At 39.9% G+C, this 18,284-nt stretch overlaps 1 protein-coding gene across 1 annotated transcript; it reads right to left on the bottom strand.

The window, feature by feature from the left end:
* LOC103895110 (stromelysin-1) lies at positions 1–6,671 on the bottom strand. Its single transcript, XM_009274626.2, has 10 exons — positions 6,564–6,671; positions 6,171–6,415; positions 5,554–5,702; positions 5,327–5,458; positions 4,305–4,466; positions 3,489–3,708; positions 2,197–2,330; positions 1,491–1,650; positions 546–649; positions 1–341 (listed from the first exon to the last, which is right to left on the bottom strand). The coding sequence occupies exons 1-10, from the start codon at positions 6,666–6,668 to the stop codon at positions 241–243; spliced, it is 1,512 nt and encodes a 503-aa protein (XP_009272901.1). The 5' UTR covers positions 6,669–6,671; the 3' UTR covers positions 1–240.
* Between the last annotated feature and the right edge of the window lie 11,613 nt (positions 6,672–18,284).

The following is an 18,284-nucleotide window of genomic DNA, read 5'->3' as shown; positions in this document are numbered from 1 at the left end:
CTATACTTGAGCAAAATATTTTATTACTCAAAAACAACTTGATTAATAAATAGTTGGAAAACAAAATAAATTAAAACTGTACATTAAGTTTTACATTTTTATGGTTTTAAATTAGAATTATCAAAGGCCATCCTTTCAGACTCAGATGCACAGTAACAGCTGAATGATATTGATTATAACCAAGGAACACGAAGAAACATTTCTGGTACAAATACAGCCCTGCACCATCACTTAATATTTCTAGCAATTAAACCAGCTGTTGCTCTTCATTATACGAATGAGTTTCTTGTTCTTGATGTCAACCTCATACTGTTTTGATCCACAGAAAAAGTAGAAATGTCCTAGAATTGGAAGGACAAAATATTGGCAAATTAATATTTCCTTTTTGTATATCTATTGATATATGCTTGCTATTTTCTTGGGTGATTTAAAAAAAAATATCAGAACAAACATTTCATATATATATATGTATTTGAAACATACACTGTTTTGGCTTTGGTTGGTGGTCTTTTGTTTTGTTTTTAATCACATTTTAATTTATTTACCATTTTTCTGAAGGGCAGCATCAACTCTGTGGCGAATTCCTTGGAAGTCAGCTACTATTTTTCTTGGATATCCCCTTTCCATTGATTGGGTATTTTCATTGAAACTAAATAAAGAAATTGCATGAAAACAAGAAACAAGCATGTGATGTTCAATGTTGAAACCAGGTGGAATTTTTACTAAATAAGTCTACTCTCAGCTGAAAATCCAGTAAGTGCAAGCATCTATCATCTCATAGAACTGTATAAATCCTGGCTGTGTGAATATTTACATCTTTAGTGGCCTATGCAAGGCTGTTTTCAGAACATCAGACTAAATGGTTCACTTCCATTCCCTGAGGCTGTTAATAAGGCTGGAAGGGTCTTATACTGAGTAATAAACTTAAATAATTATACAAACTGAATATTTTAATTTTACAGCATCCAATGTATGAAGTGGCCCCATGAGTAGAACGTAAACGTCTGGTGTAATAATACCTTTTCAAGATAATATTACAGATTAATTATTAGGGCTAACATTACTGTTTAGCTGAACTGTTTCTTAAAAAGTAAATATTTTAATCTCCTTCCATAACTTTCTTGATAGATTTGTCATTTATAAATTTCAGAGAGCACTTCTTCCCCTTAATAGCTACCAAATGAATACATGACACAGTGACAAAGTCTACTCACATTATCTTTTTATACTAAGTTCAGGTAATACTGCTTCCTAAAGAATAAACAAAGCTCATTTGTCTTTAATCACAGACTGGTAAGAGTAAATGTCTTTATCTCAGGTGTTACAGACTTTGTTCTATGAAAATACATGAGTGATTGCCTCTGAGTTTCAGCTTTATACTGGCTGACAACAAGAGGCCATGAACTTACTGTACAAATACTGATATAACTTGATATTTTAAAAGCTATCTATCTCAATTGTCTGCTGTACAAAAGAGGAATGAGCCTTACCTCCAGTACTTGTTGCCTACAAAGAAATAGGTTTTCTTGGTATTTTGATCATGAACAGCTGCATTGATTTTCCTGACACTAGTGGGGAAGCCCAGGTTCTGAATAGGCTTGGGGAAGCCCGGCTCTATACTGTAGCCACTGACAGCCCAGTACTGGTTGTCTGCAGGAAAACCAGAAAAAGTTAGTAGGGATTCCTGAGGAGACTGAGCTCCTTTTCATCAAAGCCCCAGAGCTTTCTGTGTAGTAAATGCCACCAAATAGCACAGATGTCCGGCTGAGAACATGACCCTCTAAGGCACGCATAAGTTTGAATATTTCAGATCTGTTGGATTTTCAACTTTTTATAGTCATTAGAGTGTTATATACTCAATAGTTAAAACTCAACATATTTTCTAGGTGTGTTTGGCACCTTTAAAAATGTATTTCAATAACTTAATGTAGGCAATCAGTTTTGTCTCAGCTATCATCTTCTCTCTCACTGACAAAAGAAGAGTAATATATCGTGCAGGGCTGTTGTGAAGCAGTATTAGTTAATGACAGTAACAGCTTTTTCAAACTGAATATGGATTTGAATAGTAAGAATATATTTTATTAGTATTAGTATTAGTATTAGAATATTACTTCCATTATTATTATATAACATTAGCAGTACTACTACAACTTTATTCATTCATAAAAAGGACTAGTGGAAATGTAAGAGAAATACCTTTAAAAAATGTCACTCGATCCTTCTTGTCAACCTCATAAGCAGCATCAAAGCCAGCTGCCAGTGACGGCCAGAATGAGGAGATGGTGTCGTGCTCAATGCCTGAGAAATATGGACTTTTGCGCCAGACATAGCTGATAGAAATGAAAACAGTAGTGTTTCATTGTCTGTATTTCACTAGGAGATCAGTAGCCCAGAAATGTACTTTAAATCCTACTGTCTGGGTGTTGGAACCGGTCCTCCCTATGAGGCAGAGATAGCAGCCCTTTTGGGATGCAGTGCTTCAGTTTGCCCTGTTCGTTCATAGACATTTGCCCTTTACTACTGGTTGCTCTGAGATCACAGACCGGTTGAGGTTGGAAGAAACCTCTGGAGGTCATCTTGTCCAACCCCTCGGCTCAAGCAGGGACACCTACAGTTGGTGGCCCTGTAGGCATCTCTGCTGGCACCCAAGACAACACGTGATGTCTGTGGTAGTGCTGACAATTGAAGCTTTCTCTTCACCATGTCCCATGTAGGTAGGCACATCTGTGTTCTTAATTTCAGTTTGGTTACAAATGCTTATTAAATATTCTTGAGAAACATGTTAAAACCCAATTTAAGGGGGAACCGCTTCTTCCTCCCCTTACCTGAAAATTATTGAGTTTTTAAGCTACAATTCTTCATCATGTGTTTTAGAAAGGAAATCAGACCCACATCATCAAAGGAATCTTGTTCAATCAAAACACAATTACCAACCCAAGAAGTGGGTGAAACCCTGGGCCTGACATACTATTCTCCCTCACCAGGGTGGATGTGCACAGCCAACAACCTGCTACAGTGCCCAGTGCCAGAGTGTGCCCAAAAAGTGGACACCTGTAACAGCAGGGGTTCCCTACAGACAGTACTGGGCAGTGGTCCAGTGCAGACTCCTAGGTCAGAGGGCCACCAAAAGTCACCAGTGACAGTTTCCACAGCTCCCTGACCCACATGCAGGATGGTGTGACGAGGACGGCGCTGCATGCAAAGCAGCTGCAGGCTGAGGAGTAACACTGGGATTATTCAGCCTTGCACAATTTTAACAGACAAGGGTGATGATGTATGATGATTTAAAACATTTTACTCACCTGTCAGTAAACCACCTTACTCACCCAGCCCAGCTGGGCTAGTAAGATATTGCAAAGTTGCCTTAATACTTTCAGAAAGACGTATCTTCCCTTGTAACCAAGGGAAGATAAATTCCTTGAACTGAACTTTATGCTTTGCATTTGTGAGTGTCACAAAAAGGTGTTGCTAGAAATGAAAGCACGTACCTGCCTTTGAAGAACAGTATTTCCCCACGGAGAGTGGTGATAGCATCAAAAGTCAGATGAGGGTCACAGTCCTCTGGTCTTGTGGGGGTTTTGGAGGGTGTAATTTCTGTTGGTTTTTCCCGGGGTGACATTTCAGTCGGTGCTTCTGCAGGTGTCATTTCAGTTGGTTCTTGTGGGCGAAAAGCTTTCGTTGGAAGTGCAGAAGATTCCCTAGGGGATCCTTTGGGAAACAGATAAGTATAGAATTGGAAGGTGAATTAGAATGTTTCATGTTGCAGAGCTTCAGGATGTACCATATGGAGCCACATGGATAGGTTTTTTAAGGTTAAAACTCAACTAGTAAATTAATGCCAGGGAAAGCTCCTGGGCAATTTAACTTGGCTATCTGTGCCTCTGACTGTTAAAATGGTCTCTGGCATTGTTTTGCCTTTACAAGCCATTGGTCTCTCAAACTGTATGTGCTCAGGAGTTAATGTAGAGCAAATCCCATTTCCAAAAGGCAGTTGTGCATGTGACCACCCTTTTGTGGAAGATAAGAGAGTTTAATACTACAGACATGGGCTGTTCCTCTGGTATCATTGGAGAAAGGCTCTTGGACCTTCTGACTTACTGGCATGGATACAGCCCACAGATTCCATTTTGCAGATGTAGACTGTTAGCCACAAAGAAACCAAGAGATTTGCCCAAAAATGATATCAGGAAATTAAACCTCCGTATCCTTCTTGCAAGAGAAAGTTCAGTACATTTTAGCTGTGGGGTAAAATTAATTATAAATGCTTATCCATCATCCACCAAAAAATGATGCTTTTTGCTTACCATAGAGGGCCTGAATTCCATCAATATCATCCTGAGGAAGCCTGTAGTCCCTTGTATCCCTGGCCATATATATAGGATACATCAAAGCACCAAAGACGTTGGAATGACCAAGACCTAGTGAGTGGCCCAACTCATGAGCAGCAACGAGAAATAAGTTGTATCCTAAAAAAAATCCAGCACAAAGAACAAACACTAAATAAATTTTCTTGCATGACAGTAGAATACGGGTGCCATCCTCTCACGCATGATCTATCATTCGTGGTCTCAATAAAACAGCAAAATCTAATTATGTCCCAAGTAAGAGGTTCTCTGGCATCCTGGAGGAGAAATGAGGTTTGAATTATAAACATTTATTTCTCACAGGGAAACCAATGTGGGCACAGTTCTTGCTCATGTTGCAGAAATTTTCCTGCCAACAAAGAATCAATGTTTCTTTGATGTTAATAATGACTGAAAACTGGGTGAGAACATTTTAGTCATCTGGTCAGATTTTGGGAATTATAAATGACATGAAATTCACCTGATAACTACTTCACAAAGACCAGTAACATGTAACATCATCCCTGGATATTGCTGGAAACCAGAACACTTCACTGTTATGTTTAATTATATTTACCAACAAACTCAAGATAACTTTTTCCTTTGCAGAAGTTAAAGATTTGCATCACTTTAAAACAGGAAAAAAAAAAAAAAAAGTGAGAGCTCAATATTACAATTTTTAAGGTCATTACCAGAGGGTGAAAATTCCCTGCATTACAATGTCATGATTACCCAATATTACTGTTTCATGCTAATTTCATTTCCTTCACTGGAACTGTAATTGCAGTCTGTGCATTAACTTCAGGGGACTGTCAGGACTGCAGCCCAGGTCAAAATATGCAGAATCATTTTACTAAATTACACTGACATTTTATATCTCAGTAAATACTGGAACTACTGCCATGGGATCTGTGACTTAACAGTGACTTCAAGACAACACTGTCTAATAAAAAACAGGCAATGTAATATTTAAGGTTACCTACCATTATAGGTAGTAAATTTGGTCCAGTTTTCATCTTCGTCAAAGTGGGCATCTCCTCCTATGCCAGTGCTGGGGGGGTAGGCATGAGCCAGAGTTCCTCCTGGACCATCAAAGGAATAGAAGTCACCGTGAACTAAAAAAAAAGGGGAAAAAAAAAAAGTGATGCTTTTCATCATCGCTGTAAGAAAAAGTGACAATGCTTATTCCCAGGCAAGGGAGTCCCCTTACATCCAGCGGCGAAGGAGATCATTATATCTGCTTGACCACTGTAAAGCCTGGTGAATCTCAGAGGGGTGACACTGCTCCAGAGCTGGAAGGCTTTTGCAATTGCTTCCTCTACATCAGCTTGGAGCATGTCTGGAGTGTAGTTTAAAATCCTGTGAAATAAGGAGAAAGGAATTAAAAGCAACCAGATCACATGTGGCTGGAGCACATGGTATCAAGGTCAAATATTTTAATCAGTGTTTATTATTATTTATGTGTCTCGAGTTTATTTTCAAATTATTTGCTTACATAACAGGGGAAGTTTTCAGTTTTCTTTCACATCTTTCAGAAATCCTAACATATATACTCCCAGTTGTATCCCTTCTATCCACTGAGTATATTATTTAGTAGGCTGTTAACTAACTAATGTAAATGCCTATTTTGGTATTTTCATCACTGTTTGGAAGCCTAAAGCAAAGGATATCAATAGTCCCCACATTCATGGCCCTTTCATCCTGAATGGGGCTTTTCTATGGAGAGGTACAGGAATAAATAGTAAAGAACCTGTTGGTTTTACTTCTACCTAGCATTCACAAAGCTTCCCAGTGGTGTACAGAGAAACATGCTTTAATATATGTTACCGATATGTCACATCTTCTTTCTTCCACCTAGGGCTCTGTGGGAAGGTGCTGTATGAACGGACGTCTGGTATTCCACATCTAGGCTGCTTCATCATGTCCAGCGTCTTATGATTCAGCTCCCCAGTCACCTCTAGCCCAAAGAATGACTGCATTTCTCGGATTTTGTCAGCCATGTGATTGAGGTTCTTTGATTTAAAGAGAGAATTTTTCTCTTCTTTAAAATCATAAAATTTTTCCAGATATTTCTGATGGGGAAGAAAAAACAACAGTTTAGAACATAAACATTTCTTTTCAAATGCAGACAGTTGTTAATAAAATATTCTACATCACTAATATATCAATACATTAGTTTTCCCAATAAATTATTTCTTAAGTTCTGTCTGTAGTCCTTACCTTAGCAAATTGCATATCTTCTTTTTCCTTTTCTGGAACCACTGGGAAAGCACAAGAACATGCAACATATAGTAACCCAAGGAAAGGAAGGATCTTTGTCTTCATCTTTGCCTCCCTGTCCTACCAGCCCTTGCTAGAAGACCTCTCAATCTCTTTTTCTTCTGTCCAAGGCTCACCAGTGTTTCTCTATTTATATCAGTTGTGTGCTTGCTAAAGTCAATAGCTGCATGACTCAGTTTATAACATCCTCTGATTTCCCACAGAAACAGAAAACAAATTTGGTTTTAGAAGCAAACTAACACATGACAGTTTACCTTGCCTGAAAACCCCTGATTTCGCAATCATATTATTGGACAGTATTTTTTTTTCTTCATTCCTAAAATGGACTAGTATTTTAAACTTACAAGTATCTAAATCTATAATCGGTCACCTGGATAAAAATCACCTCATTTTTCAGAGGTGCTAAACGGACCTGGCTCTTTGTGAGGGACAACAATCTGTAATTCCTTGCAGCACGTGATAAGAGACCTCCAGAAACTGCTCCTCAGTTTTCTCAGTGTGGTATCCATGTGGTATCCATGCAGGACCTCAGCATGTCAGGGATGAACCCCTTCCTTTAGCCCATCTTGTCCCTGATAATTTTAGTGACATAGCTGATTATACAAATGACTCATTTATCACTTCTCTTGAACCTGATATCCCGCACGGTTACAGAACGATCACCTGTGCTGCTACCTGGCACGTGTAATCACAGATTTATGGCTGCATCCCCTTGTTCTCCCATACTCACCCCAGGCAACCCACACACCAAAATGTAAAGGTCTCAGTAGAGCACCCCAGATCATAGATCCTGGTTTGCATAGCCTATCAGCCAAGGGCATTTTCATAACTGAAGAAGAAATGGCAGACATTGCCCTAGAGAACTACAGGCACCTTGGGCACGTGGGGGTCTTCAGAGGAACTTTATAATACGTCTCCAAAGTCAGAAGATGACGAAGATTTAAGCTGTAGATTCCAAGTTCCCCAATTTGCCAGAAGTCCTACTTTTGGTTCCTCTGTCCTTTTCCAAACATGGTGCATTGCATTTTATGCAGGGATTGCAGAACCACTGTCACTCAGTTCCCTCTTTCTTGCCTGTCATTTCTGAGACACCCATCTTTTGAAGCAGAATTCTCCTGTGTTGACTTAGTGTCCAAATGCAAGTTCAAAAGGAAAAATATGAGCTAAAAATAATCTACTTCTTTTTGAACATGAGAAAAAGAAGGAAAAGAAACCACTTTTCCAGTGACAGTGAACTTCAAAAAACAATCCTAGCACCACAGCAGCTGAGGTCTGCAGTCTGCGAGGTGGCCTGGGGAAAAGGCATGGCCTCCTTCCAAAGGAAACTGGAGTTGAACTGCACGGCTGGAGTAGGGTCATACTGCATGCATGACCCAGGTCAGAGCCCAGGTCCCTGAACTGCTGAGTTAAGTGGCGCAGATGTTTATGTCTAAGGCTGCAGTGGGATGAGGGAGGCTTTGCCAATAGCTCTCTGCTGCTGTATTGGGGTGCTCCTGCTCCTCCTATCCTGGCCAGCGCTCCTGCTGTTTCCCTGTGCCCTTCTGATATCAAGTGTGCCCTCAGTGAACTGCTTCAGAGGGCTGAAGCTGTGGGAAAGCAGCCCAGAAAAATAACCCCAGCCCCACCAACAATAGTTTTCTGCTCAGGTTAGCAACTGCACTGGCTCCTAAGGGGTGAGAAGAGCACCCACGCCAGCAAGAAGGAGGGCCGGGATATCGCAGATGGGAACGAGGATGCAGGGAGGCAGCCAGGCATGAGGCTGGGATGCTAGGACCTCTCCTTTTGGCAGCGGCAAGGTAAAAGATTATCTCTGCTGGTCATGGAACAGCACCCCAACCTGCATTCGTAGAGTGTGGTGTCTGCACTTCTGTAAAAAAATTCAGACACAAAGCAGGGCCATTTTAAATACTGTTTGTATCTCTGCACCTAGCAACAGCAGTTAGCATATGGCACTTACCCTCTTTGCTTTCAGCTAAATGTTTTGTAAACACCCTGCTTGCTCTGTCCAGGGGATCTAGGGCAAAGCGGTCAGAGCAGCGAGATGTAGCACAACCTGTTGGCAAACATTTTAGCAAGCTCTTTTTAATGTTTAGGAAGCTATTATTTCTCACTGACTTTTGCATGGCATGTTACAGCTCCTTCATAGGTGTTGGCTTCCCCTTCCAGAGTCTGCTGCCTGCATGCTTGAGCTGACATTTACGGAGTGGCTGGCGAGTGCTGGGAGGGAGAGCTGGATCTTGCCTTGTGAATGCGTTTGGCAGCACAAGTGGGGAAAATTCACAGCTGAGGCAGCCTGCATGGCTCTGAGATGTCTGAATAAGTATGCTTTTTCCTTGCATGTGGATCCAAGAGAGGACTTCCCTTCTTGTGCTGACCCCAAAGACATCAGCAGTTTTTAGGGTTCAAAATAATATGGGTACCCAGTCCTGGGTTTAGGCATTACAGGATGCAAATGGGAACTGTGTCGTGGCTTTAATCAGAGGTTTAAAGTGCTTGAAAATTACCTTGTCAGTGGACATGGTGAAGATTTATTGGCAAAGACACAGCTCTGATTTAAATGGGGTGAGCTGAACTGAAGAGATGACCTCACATGGCACTTTTGCCTTGCCTATAGGTCTACTGGTTCGTAAGTTCTGCTTTGGGGGTGCCCAGAAACACTTAATTCTTGGCAAGGCTGAGCAGGTCGGGTGCCTGTTTCATGCCTTGGCCCCAGAGGTAACCCCAACGAGATACTGATCTTCCCATCTGCCCTGGGAGGCTGCTACCCTCTATGCCCCAAAGTCGCTGTTGCCCTCCATCTGGGTTGGAGACCGCACAGACCACAGTGGTGACTCCTGCCAGCTTATACAGCAGCAAAGCAGCCAGGACAGATTCAGGAATACTGCTCATTTCTTCCCTCTGCTCATCGGCACTCAGACTCATACATCCCATATCACCAGAGAGTGCCTTAATCACCACACTCAGGGACAAGAGTGGGTGCTTTCCCAGGAAGACCCCTGCAGTAGAACAGAGCATTTCACTGAAAGTTTGCCAACATCCAGGCTAATACTCCTCCACCACAGAACTGTTTGTCCTCTGACAGTGTAATTCATATTATCCTGTGAGGTCTAGCCAAAGTCCCAGGCTTTTTAGCAGATTTGTCAAAATTCTAGCTGGGAATTTTGCCATTTCTTATTTTTACATGGTTGAAATTCCATCCAGAAATGTCATGCCAATTCTGTTTGGCAGTTTTGACTTATGGAAAGAAGAAGTGGAAGGATACTTAACATAGTCATATAAACAATTGGCATTAACTGTATAAACAACTGCAAATTAGGTCAAAGGAAGCTTGAATGAACTAAACATACACTATGATTTCACCTCCTAAATTTATAGGAGGATCTGTAGATGTCTTCTTTCCTGCGTCCTTTTTGCTCATACTGTTTCTAAACTCTCCCTCTCTGACCTGCCTGTGCCAAAGAAGCAGGATGGGGTATGAAGGTCTTGGCCATACCCAGACATGGAAGAAGCTGCTGTTTTTTTCCACTTGAATGGGATTGGGAGATAAATTCATACAAGAAGGTTCTGGGACTTGAGGAACAGTAACTGAACAGAAAAAGACACAAGCCCTTTACATCATCATATGGGCCAGTCTTTGCTAGATAACAGCTAGATAATAACAAAGAAGTGGTTCGGGGAGGTAGGCAAGCAGAAAATTTGCCAAATGGAAAAAAAAGAAGGTCTGTTATTAAAAGACTCAGGGAAAACAGAGAATATTTACTGAAAAAGAAACACTTTTAATCTATCTCTGCAAGACAGTATTTTGAGAGTATTGAAACTGAGCCTGAAATAGGTATTGACTTGAATTCCACAATTTTGCCTGTATATTCATATACTTCCATTCATCAGTGGGATTTCTTCATCCTAGTTTTATAATATAGAGCTGTTGCTAATAATTATGTTAGTCATTTTGCTACTTCATCTGAGCATTATGTCCAGGTTCCACTGTAAACTGAGAGGTGGCATGTAGAGATAGCCTCAAGGGCTGATTTTAATTAAACAGGAATTCAGATATTTTTTGATGATTCTCCTTGAGTATTATCAACAATAACAAAGCTGAAACCACTTCCGTGCTTGTATTTAGTGTATAACAAGTTTCATGAGTTGCATGTCATTTCCTCTCAGCAATGTCTGACTTAGTAACTTCTTAGGAAGGCATGGTCACAAAGCAATTGCAGTCCATTGGTTTATATCATCCATCAGTGAACAAGAGACAGGCCAGAATCCAAAGCCCAAGAATTTTGAGGTTTGCGGGAATTAAACTGGAATACAAAATTTTGAAATTTTGGCACCCTACAGGTGACCCCTTGTTTCATAAGTGGCAATATATCGGGGCCATACACTGAATTTACACACGTCCCTGAACAATGGGTGAGGCAGGAAGCACTGTGGTTGTGAGACACAATTAATTCACTGTTTCCTCTTTACCATCCTGGCCCCTACTAGATTCAGACTATGTCACTGTCCCAACACACCAAACCATTGATGAAACGTGGGCATGATCCCACCTTTCCTTCTGAAGGCGAATGGTCAATAAAATGTTGCCTCTCCTCTCTCCTCCCATGCACAGACTTTAATGGTCAAGGACCAAAACCTGTGTGATTCTTATTCTGTTATAAAGGGTATGAACAAGCTTCTAGGTCTCTGGGTTGGTAGTTAAGGTGATAGTCATTTAGCCTCAAGAAGATTTACTGTAGTTTCATGGTTTTGTAGGACAGAAAACAAGTCCACAGAAAATGCTTTCCTATGTGCAGTTGGTCATCCCATCTCTTAACAACTGCTTAAGCATTTGACTTAGATATTTCCATAAGCCATATTGTTAATATGTTATATGTTAATGTTACATAAACTTGATTGCAATACTTTGGACTGAGTATCAGGAAGAGATAGGGAGCTTTGCCATTTAAAGAGTCTCCAAACTTTTCTGGAATTCCTTTCGGTGTGGACTGGAAAAAGCTTACAACTTTGATAATTTGACATGGAAACCCTGACTAGATATTCAGCCAAGATGTTATAACTACATGAAACTCAAGACACCTTCTTAAGAAGCCTGAGTTCTCTGATTCTTTTGGACATGATAGGACGAGAGGAAATGGTCTCAAGTTGCACCAGGGGAGGTTTAGATTGGACATGAGGAAAAATTTCTTTACTGAAAGAGTGGTTAAACATTGGAACAGGCTGCCCAGGGAAGTGGTTGAGTCATCATCTCTGGAAATATTTGAGAGAGGTGTAGATGAGGCGCTTAGGGACATGGTTTAGTGGGCATGGTGGTGTTGGGTTGACAGTTGGACTTGATGATCTTAGAGGTCTTTTCCAACCTTAATGATTCTATGATTCTATGATTCTATGATTCTATGATTCTATGATTCTATGAGTAGGGAGAGCAGGGAAGCACTCTAAGAAACTGTCTGTCATCCTGCTGTTTATGTAATGGTTATAATGGTTAAATATAGGCAATTGGCTAGTGGCAATCTTGGTCTTCAGTTCATGTTGTATATTTTAATATTGGAATCTCATAAAATATCTGCTATCTTTCATGTGTGCTTCTTAAGCAGAAAGTCTTCTGGACACAGATGACTTGTGATAGAGGCAACATATTTATTTACTCAGGTGCAGAGACTAGAACAACCATTTCAAATATTGAGTAATGAACTTGACCAGTGATTGCTGCAGTCTTAAGCTCTGTGTGGTGGGGGTCCATTTTTTAAAGGAGACTCGTTTATTAATAAACTTGGAATTCTTTGACATCTCCGTATTTCCTTGACCCTTTTTTGATCTGGATATGATCACTACTTTGTACAGTGGTCTACAATGATCCCTAAATAGCTGCCATCAGACCATGAGTACCAAACCTGAATTTTACCGTCATTACTTATCATTTTTAGCTGGAGATCAACGTCATTTGTGCAATCATTTCTTTACTTTGAAGAATTTCTGTTAGAGAGAGTATTCTAACTCTCCCCCTGTAAAAACATATATGTGTGGCCACCAGATGCATTGGAGACATTTGGGAGTTACTGGTATGGATGTAAGAGCCACTCAGTTCTTTGTCTTGTCCTCACTGTACATGCCTTATGCATTGGTCTTGCCTTCCGAGACAGCCCTTTACCAAAGAGAGCTGGAGGTGATAGGGAAACACAAGACAATGGAAGACACCATGATTTAGTTCAAAATTTCTGGTGCGTCCACCACTGACAAAAATATATATTTTTTTCAAATGGCCCATACTTCAGAATCAAATGGCTTTTTTCCTTTCAGATGGTACAAAAATCACGAGGAGGTAGTATCTCCTGTGGAGCTGCTCACCTGCTCAGAAGTGCCGATAGCCATCTTAGGGCTCTGTCTGCTCCAAGGAGCCCTGCACCCACAAAGGTTTCATTTAGCAGAAGGATGTCTTTGAACAAAGTGATGAAAAGGGAAATCTTTAGATGCTACCACAGGCAGCCAAGGGTATAATTTATCAGTTTTCTAATAATATTGGCAATTAAATGGTTTTAGAGATGTACTTCTTAGACATGAAGCCACGGACCATAGGAAAATTGTCAAACATAAGCAGCGTAGCCAAAAGAATTGAATATTTGTCTTATGTCTAAAAGAAGGAAAATCTTCTAATTTTAGTTTAAAATAGTTTAAACTCGTGAAAAAAAAAAGGCTGGTCAATTTTTCAAACCACTTCTTTAAAGATGCTCACTATGTGAAGGTGCTGTCATTGTGCATTTGTGACAATGCTAAGCTAAAAGGAAACAAGCAGTTTTTCACATCTCTCTTAAACTTGAATACCAAAGAAAATGCTTATTTTGAATACCAGTTCAAATAATCAAACACCACAGCTAACACATTAAATTGCCTTGGAACACAATTCCAAGAATGTTTCTTGATTGAACAGAAGGATGAATTTTAATAAATACTGCAAATATTAAATTCACAATCTATTTAATTTATATAAAAATTGCTTTGAGCATATGATTCTTGTAGTTAACAGAGAACCATCTGTGATCTCAAGAATGCAGACTCAGGCCAAAGCAAAGAGATGAAAAGACCTTATTAATAGGTCACTTTCTGGCAGTGGTTTCCTCCAGCTCACCACTAGCTGCCTGCACAGAGGTTACTGTCCTCTCAGAACATCTAGCTGAGATATTCAAATTAATTCATGTTATTTCACCCAAAATAAGTTGGACTATTAAACCTTTGTAACTTTAATTGTTTAATCAAATTCAAGTGACTTGAGTGAAGCATGTCAGGGAGGCATCAGCTCTGCTGTAGAGCAGAGGGAGGGACTGGTGAGCCGCAGTTTCTCCAGCTGGCACTGCTGAGGATGACACAAGAGCCAAGCTCTTATGTGCAGTCATGAACAAGGACAGGGATTAGGTTTTAGATGTTAAATTAAATTATTTTTTCATGCTCACAATGTTCTCAAGGAATTGGACTCACATGATTTGGTTGGAAATGACTACCCAGTGGCCTCCAGCTAATTAAAAAAGCACAAGGCAGGCTCATCAGGATGTTGCTTCACTATAGTTTTGTAAGACTTGATCACAGTCTTTTCCCTCCAAAATCCCTCTAGGATAATGCTTCACATGCTAAAGACCCAGTAAACTGTTCCCAGAGCTATGAGAAGTAGTTCAGGTGAATGTGAACAGAAGGAAGTACTGTGGGTTGTCACGGAGTTTGAGGAATGAAGTAATGGGCAGCTGTGTAATTCATGATGACTGATTTTTCCCTAGATCATGCATTTACAAGACACATAAAGCTTGTCAATGCATCTCCTCGGTCCTTACTGTAAACACCACATCATAAAACCATTATAATCTCCAGATGGTACATGAACTTCTTGCAGTGGAAGACACTTCATCCAGTGCACCATGTACTCTTTTGGTAGCTATGTAGGACAAACTAAGGGAGACTTACACAATGCCTTTCAAAGATGAGCTGGAAACTAAATCACATGGCTGTGCTGAATACCAAAAAACACAGCATCAACACACACACAATTATGGCACATCATGATCTCCCTCCCAGTCACTAATGTTTCTACTGTCCACAGGTCAAAATTTGTTTTCCTCTTTCTTCCAGAGATAACTAGGGAATTTTTTATTTCCCCAGGGAAATGTTGGTTAGCCTTACCTGTCTCTTAGTAATAGCTTCTCAGCCCCACACATGCCAACTATCTTTTCGTATAGAGATGATTACTTGATACACCTGTAATTAAACTCTAAATAAATAATCTGATATTGTATTTGATTCTGAAGCCATCTGCTTCTCTTTCACACCCAAAGAAGATTTTGTTAGCATGAAAATTTATCTATCTAATAATGGAGCTTCTTTTATCTGTGCTATTTAGCAAATGGATATCTACAACATAAAAAATAGTAATCAGATTCAGTTTAATTAGTATTAAAAATATCAAAAGGCCACAGGGAATAGGCTGTGATTTTTTATATATTTTGCATAATTTTTTCATATTTTAGTGTGTCTTGAAATGGTCACTGATCTTTGCACTTGCACTGCAAAATAGGGGGTTAGAATTGCCTCAGGTGACACAGGAATATCCTTTCAGACACTGGTATTCTCAAAGGAGCTACACTTTGGGGGAATTTGTCTTTGCAGCATCCAAATTTTGTTCAGTGAGAGCCAGGATGCTGTGTAAAACAGATCTTTAGTTCATTCCTCTAACATCTATGCCATATATTCTCTCCTCATTCTACCTGAGAACATAAATAATATTTGTGAAACAATTAAAAATGCAACAAAATAGAGAGGTATTATCATTCTATTCACACTATATGGAAGAAGAATAAAGTGAATAATTTCTTTGTTGTCCAGGTATTATTGTTAGTTGAAGACAACCAGTGAAAGGAGAGCAGGACCATTTAAAAGCTTGATTTCTTTCTATTTTTTGTCTGAAAAACCTCATTCTTTTGACATGCCAAAATCCTGCAAAAACCAGGATTTTTATATATATATCCTATATATCCTTTATATTCTGGAAAAATGTAAAGATGAGGAAAAAACAGGTTCATTTAAAGAACAGTTCATCCCAATGCATCTGAAACCAACTTCTAATAAAACATCTAGCAATGATTTTCATGGTTTATTTCTTCTGAAAACAGGTATTGTGTATTGTTTGTTCCTGACTTCTGCAAAGAAAGGACTTCTTTATATATCCTATATATCCTTTATATTCTGGAAAAATGTAAAGATGAGGAAAAAACAGGTTCATTTAAAGAACAGTTCATCCCAATGCATCTGAAACCAACTTCTAATAAAACATCTAGCAATGATTTTCATGGTTTATTTCTTCTGAAAACAGGTATTGTGTATTGTTTGTTCCTGACTTCTGCAAAGAAAGGACTTCTTTTCTCCTTTGATGAATATTTGAGAACATATTCACATGTTGTTATTGTAGGGTAAAATTAAGAAAGATTTAATTGACATGAAAGATTGATCATTTTATGTAAAGTGAGTGAGAATCTGTCTGAATTCCCTTTGGTGTTAATAGGAATTTCACAGGTGGAAGAGTGAAAAAATTCCCCTAAGTTTTATTGTTGCAATAATGGCTCAAACATGATTCAATTTTAATAAAAATCATAGTTGGACAAATAATGAAAGAAATTGGTACCCACTTGAGAAATTCCATGTAATATGAATTAGTCACTGAATATGTGTTAAAAGTAATCATACAAGACTGTTAAATTGTTAATAGAGAATTTTTGATTATTTCTCAAACATCATATGCTTGGCAACTCCTTGTTTTTCTTTCTTCCACTAAGAAAATTTCTCTTTCCTTTAGAAAATATACTAGTCAAATATGCTCAAAATTTCCCAGATTATATTTTAGCTCTTGCAAACTTCTACACCACCTATTACTTCATATATTTAGAAAACAGTTTCCTGCCCAAAGTTGACAAATAAAGGGAAGGAGCTTATTTGCCACAAATTTTTAAGCCACATTAAATTCAGAGGATGTTGAGTGCCAAGACCACTGAAAACATTTGAGGTTAGTTTTTCTCCTGAACTTGGCAAGTTTTGACTTCTGCTTTTACACATTTTTTTTCTTTCTTCTCTGGAGAATTTTCTAGAAAAAAAATCTCCAGTGCAATCATTGCTACCGTACTCCAGTTGTGGAATTAAGCAGAATGTGCCAATAAATCTCAATTCCTCCCGGCAGGCATTTCAGGAAAGGAGCATTTAACCTAAGTTGTATTGCTGGAAAATTATTTTGACTCAGTAATCCATATCAGTTTTCTTGAAGTTAATTCTTTCTTTAGAGCACTAAAATGATGCATGACTCAGGTGCTTACAATTTATTTAGCAGAGTGATTCAATTATTAGTATCTGCTTGAGGCTCTGTTCTTGAGCAAAGACTACTGGAAAGTATTTGCATTTCGCTGCAACAGTCACGTACCCACTTCCACACCTGGCAGAACTATTCTGATGGGGACTGCACAAATGCCCAGAAGACACAGGTCTATGGGAATTAGGAAACACAACTAGGACAGGGGAATATTCTGAAAATCACGTGTGCTTTAATGAAGGCCTAAGCACTGATCCTTCCCAAGCAGTAGCTAAGGACAATAATTGGTTTGAGAATTTCCTTGAGAGAATACATTCAATGACAGAGTTGAATGTATTGCCTTGAGTCTGAGGCATGGCTACATCTTTAAATAATGACATTGGTACCAATGCAGCTGAGGCAGCACAGCCCTTCCTACAGAAATCTATACTGCGTGTCATGTAGGTAAACTCTATGCACCCACAGGGAGAGGATGATGACAGCCTCCTGGTGACACCTACTCAGGTAAATAGAGGATCATGTACTGGTCCTGGAAAGCATGGTGCACCTCATGCCCTCCTGTGGCCAAGCTTTCTTGCCATCCCTGCTCCAAAACAGGCATTTTGTTTATGCTGCAACTGGGGTGCCTGGATGCATGCAGAGGCATTGCCTGCAAGGTGCTAACTGGCACTGGGAATGGGCTGAAGACTGAATAACATTATCACCCACCACAGCTGGAGCCCTGTCCCTATCAGCTTAGCAGTGTAGGTGTAGTCTCTACTGACTGTCACAGGTAATATTTCCCCTGCAAGCCACAGTAGGTGCCAGAGCTGGGGACCAAATGAAGTCGGAAAAATCATAGAATCATAGAATCATGCAATCATTAAGGTTGGAAAAGAGCTCTAAGATCATCGAGTCCAACCATCAACCCAACACCACCATGCCCACTAAACCATGTCCCTAAGCGCCTCATCCTCGTCTTTTTTAAATACCTCCAGGGATGGGGACTCCACCACTTCCCTGGGCAGCCTGTTCCAATGTTTCACCACTCTTTCAGTAAAGAAATTTTTCCTCACGTCCAATCTAAACCTCCCCTGGCACAACTTGAGGCCATTTCCTCTCGTCCTATCACTTGTTACTTCGGAGAAAAGACCAACACCCACCTCGCTACAACCTCCTTTCAGGGAGTTGTAGAGAGCGATGAGGTCTCCCCTCAGCCTCCTTTTCCGCAGGCTAAACACCCCCAGTTCCCTCAGCCGCTCCTCAGAACGCTTGTTCTCCAGACCCCGCACCAGCCTCGTTGCCCTTCTCTGGACACATTCTAACACCTCGACGTCCTTCTTGTAGTG

Source organism: Aptenodytes forsteri, unplaced genomic scaffold, assembly GCF_000699145.1.
Source record: "Aptenodytes forsteri isolate BGI_AS27 unplaced genomic scaffold, ASM69914v1 Scaffold352, whole genome shotgun sequence".
Taxonomy (NCBI): domain Eukaryota; kingdom Metazoa; phylum Chordata; class Aves; order Sphenisciformes; family Spheniscidae; genus Aptenodytes; species Aptenodytes forsteri.
This window is presented reverse-complemented; position numbering and strand designations above follow the sequence as displayed.